This window comes from Oryza sativa, chromosome 11, assembly GCF_034140825.1.
Source record: "Oryza sativa Japonica Group chromosome 11, ASM3414082v1".
Classification (NCBI taxonomy): Eukaryota; Viridiplantae; Streptophyta; class Magnoliopsida; order Poales; family Poaceae; genus Oryza; species Oryza sativa.
The window spans coordinates 26,338,320-26,342,896 of record NC_089045.1 but is presented as its reverse complement, the minus strand read 5'-3'; the positions used below and the strand labels follow the sequence as shown (position 1 = coordinate 26,342,896).

The window sequence follows — 4,577 nt, the reverse complement described above, 5'->3', positions numbered from 1 at the left end:
CAGTGAATATGCTGTAACTACCTACAGTTATAAATGATCCAGTGTCTTGCACATTGGCCTACATACATGCTTATGCAAAAGCTATAGGTACACTAAAGTTATAACCAAGGATCTAAATCTCAGCGGTAACCAGCGTATCTCCAGGCCTAGTGACAGTGTCCCACTTGCTGAGTTCCAGGAAGCTCTGAACCTGAAAACACAATTGAGCATTCCTCAAGCAGACTTTCTCACCTACAGCCAATTTTTTAGAAATGTTTTTGTTATAGGTGACTCCATCCACAACAAATTAATGTCTCAAGTTTTACTCTTTTTTTTTCTAAACACAAGTTTTACTTTTTAAAGTAACAAACGTTCCACTTTGATCGCCAGTTTTATTCTATAGATTTTAATAAAGTGTTCTTATTACTTGCATTATTTATCAATTATCCATGACGTAAGTCTTATGCAATATGTTTGGTCAAACCAATATGTTTTTGATTGCACATAGTTTAGGGCATCATTTTTTGTGATAGGACTACCATTTTAAGAAGTACAGTGTCATCAGGCACCAGCATATCAAATCTTTGGCGATCACTGTAATTAGCCCAGCAAATTAATGTACAATGAACATGTTTGCAGAGTTGTATGCGATGATAACTCTTGGTGCTGTAATATTCTGCCCACCTGCTTACAATCTATTTCAGTTCTGTTGCTTCTGTATGTTACTAAAAACATATAGCTGCAGTCCTCTATTTCAGAGATGCTCCGAGATTTAACTGTAGTGAGCTTTTCTCCATTTTTCAGACTGTGTTGTTCTTGCTGGGCACTTTTCCTGGTAGTTTTGGCAGATCTCCTTGAACCAGTTCATCTATGGCAGCCATATTGGGTTCTTTAGTTGGATCATGTGCTAAGAAGTTGCAAGAGATCATTACAGATGAGGCAATTCTAATTCTAGGTGTGAGAAAAGAGCTTGAAGAACTACAGAGGAGAGCAGACATCATAAAGTGTTCTCTTAATGATGCTGAGGCAAGGAGGATGGAAGACACAACAGTTGAAATGTGGCTTGGACAGCTAAGAGATGTTATGTATGATGTTGATGATACCATTGATTTGGCCAGATTTAAAGGAAGCATGCTGCTATCTGATCATCCTTCAGCATCGTCAAGCTCAACCAAATCGACTTCTTGTGGAGGCCTTTCACTTTTGTCTTGCTTTTCTAATACTGGTACACGCCATGAGCTTGCTGTTAAGATTAAAAGCCTTAACAAAAAGATAAATAACATTGTAAATGACAAAGTATTCTTAGGACTTGAGAGTACACCATCCACTGGAAAAGATTCAGTAACACCACAGGAAAGAAGTTCCAAACTAGTGGAACCAAACCTTGTGGGAAGGGACGTGGTACATGCTTGCAGAAAATTAGTGGATCTGGTCATTAAAAATAAGGAAAAGACGGCCGATATTGAAAATAAGGAAAAGAAGGCTGATATTGAACATAAGAAAAAGGAACCCTACAAGCTTGCTATTGTTGGAACTGGCGGAATTGGTAAGACCACACTTGCTCAGAAAATATACAATGATAAGAAAGTGGAAGGGAACTTCGACAAACGTATATGGGTTTGTGTTTCCAAAGAGTACCTTGGAACGTCTCTATTGAGAGAAGTTCTTCGGGGTATGGGTGTGCAATATGGAGCAGATGAATCACTTGGTGAGCTGCAAGTCAAGCTTATCTCAGCCGTTAGTGAGAAGAGTTTTCTCCTAGTGCTAGATGATGTGTGGCAATCTGACGTGTGGACTAATTTACTACGGATTCCACTGCATGCTGCATCAACAGGAGTAATTCTAGTAACTACTCGACTTGATATTGTCGCTCGGGAAATTGGGGCAGATCACACTCATCAAGTTGATTTGATGTCAGATGATGTAGGATGGGAGCTACTTTGGAAGAGTATGAACGTCATTGAAGAAAAACAAGTGCAAAATCTGCGTGATATAGGGATGGAGATTGTTCGCAAGTGTTATGGCCTTCCCCTTGCAATAAAGGTTATTTCCCGAGTTCTAATCAGCAAAGATAAATCAGAGAAGGAATGGAAAAAGATATTGAACAAAAATTCTTGGAAAACGAACAATTTTCCTAGTGAAATAATAGGTGCTTTGTATCTGAGTTACGATGAGTTGCCACAACATTTGAAGCAATGTTTTCTTTATTGTGCTATATACCCCGAGAATTCAACAATTAACCGTGATGATATTACCAGAATGTGGATAGCTGAAGGCTTTATAGATGAGCAGGAAAGCTCTACAGATGAACAGAAACACCAACTACTAGAAGATACAGCAGTAGAATATTACTATGAGCTGATCCACCGGAACCTCCTTCAACCAGATGGTTCACATTTTGACCATATTAGATGCAAGATTCATGATCTCTTAAGGCAGCTTGCTTTTCATTTATCAAGACAAGAGTGTTTTGTGGGAGATCCAGAAACACAAGGTGGTAACAAAATGAGTGTAGTGCGACGTATTTCAGTTGTGACAGGAAAGGACATGGTGGTATTACCTAGGATGGATAAGGAGGAATATAAAGTAAGGACTTACAGAACTTCATATCACAAGTCACTGAAAGTTGATAGTTCACTTTTCAGGAGACTTAAATATCTCCGTGTTTTGGATTTGACTAAATCATATGTACAAAGCATCCCAGATAGCATTGGAGATTTGATTCATTTGCGTTTACTTGATCTTGATAGCACTGACATATCTTGTCTTCCAGAGTCCCTTGGTTCTCTTAAAAACCTTCAAATACTGAATTTGCAATGGTGCGTTGCTTTGCACAGACTTCCTTTGGCGATCACTAAGCTGTGCAGTCTTAGACGGCTTGGTATTGATGGTACACCAATAAATGAGGTCCCAATGGGGATAGGAGGATTGAAGTTCCTCAATGATTTAGAAGGATTTCCTATTGGTGGTGGTGGTAATGATAATGCTAAAATACAAGATGGATGGAACTTGGAAGAGTTGCGTCCTCTTCCGCATTTGAGGAAGCTTCAGATGATCAAATTGGAAAAGGCAGCTTCAGGCTGTAAAGATACATTGCTAACAGACAAAGGGTATCTCAAAGTCTTAAGACTATGGTGCACTGAGCGTACAAATGAACCATATTCAGAAAAAGATGTTAGTGACATAGAGAATATGTTTGAGAAGTTAATCCCTCCATGCACTCTAGAAGATCTAGTTCTCACAAGATACTTTGGTCGAAAGTATCCAACATGGCTTGGTACTACCTATTTGTGCTCACTAGAATATCTGACTCTAAGATGGTGCAAATCATGTGTATGTCTTCCAACAATTGGGCAGTTGCACAACTTGAAATATCTAAGGATTGAGGGAGCAATAGCAGTTACCAAGATTGGACCAGAATTTCTTGGCTGCAAGCTCAGAACCACAGAGGAGGCAGTAGCATTCTCTAGGCTTGAATTGCTTACCTTTACAGATATGCCCAATTGGGAGGAGTGGTCCTTTGTTGAAGACGATGATGAAGCAGCAGCAACAGCAGAGCCTGTAGCAAATGAAGGGGAGGCGAATGATGCTTCTGCAAAGCCGAAAGGGGAAGCCCCAGTTGGAAGGTTGCAGCTGCTGCCATGTCTAAAGAAGTTACACCTTCGTAACTGCCCAAAACTGAGGGCTTTCCCGCGACAGCTTGGGAAGGTGGCCACCAGCTTGAAGGTGCTCACAATAGGTGAAGCAAGATGCTTGAAAGTTGTGGAGGACTTCCCATTCCTTTCTGATAACCTTTCGATCATTGGATGTAAAGGTCTGAAGAGGATCTCTAATCTTCCACAGCTGAGGGATCTGCGTGTAGCCCGTTGCCCAAACTTGAGGTGTGTCAAGGAGTTTGGCTGTCTGCAGCAGCTGTGGCTGGGCGTGGGTATGCAAGACGTGTCTTCAGTATGGGTGGCCGGGCTCCAAGGACAACACCGGCAAGATCATGGAGATGATCTGGATGTCTACACATGGCAACTTCGTGTAGGCTGAGAGGCAAAGACGCAGTTAAATGGAGATAATAAATGGTATGAAATGTAATACTTGATAATGAATTTAGTTCTTTTAGCATGTCTTGATTATGCCATCTGAATTTTGCCCTCCTGAATCTCAATGCTGCCGCCTTGTTGGATTGTACATTCCAGCATGTCCATATTGGATCAAAAACAAAATCACGTTAGTGTCGATCACAACCTTCATGTGGAGAGCATTATTCGTTTATTATGAGATTTATGTACTTTGTACTGTTTGGTTTTGTATATAGAATTATGTATAGATTCATGACATCAAAGATTTTCATAAATTGGTACGTTACTAGCCTTGGCTCCCATGTTTTATTTTAGAAGCAAAACCCTGTTTGGGGGCAGAAGAAAAATAATCTGAGTCCACTCTTGAGTCTCAACTTTGTAACTCGTATTTCTATACTCGCGTCGTTTATGAAGTCCTAAAATTAGTCTTGTTTACATAGCCGTACTTATTTTAGTTCTTGTTTACCTTTGTAGGTCGTTAATCTTGCAGACCCATGCAATTTAATCTTCTGTTGTATAACTTCATCA

The 4,577-nt window shown here is 40.1% G+C and overlaps 1 protein-coding gene across 1 annotated transcript; it reads left to right on the top strand.

Moving 5' to 3' along the window:
- Positions 1 to 849: 849 nt before the first annotated feature.
- On the top strand, positions 850 to 4,324 carry LOC4350954 (disease resistance RPP13-like protein 4). Its single transcript, XM_066305582.1, has 2 exons — positions 850 to 3,299; positions 3,360 to 4,324. The coding sequence occupies exons 1-2, from the start codon at positions 850 to 852 to the stop codon at positions 4,012 to 4,014; spliced, it is 3,105 nt and encodes a 1,034-aa protein (XP_066161679.1). The 3' UTR covers positions 4,015 to 4,324.
- The last annotated feature ends 253 nt before the right edge of the window (positions 4,325 to 4,577 follow it).

What these genes read in the sequence shown, in the direction of transcription:
- LOC4350954 (XM_066305582.1), top strand. Translation starts at nt 850, where the DNA reads ATGGCAGCCATATTGGGTTCTTTAGTTGGATCATGTGCTAAGAAGTTG. An exon ending in GAATATCTGACTCTAAGATG is followed by an intron (nt 3,300 to 3,359) that starts GTGCAAATCATG and finishes GAAATATCTAAG; the next exon opens with GATTGAGGGAGCAATAGCAG.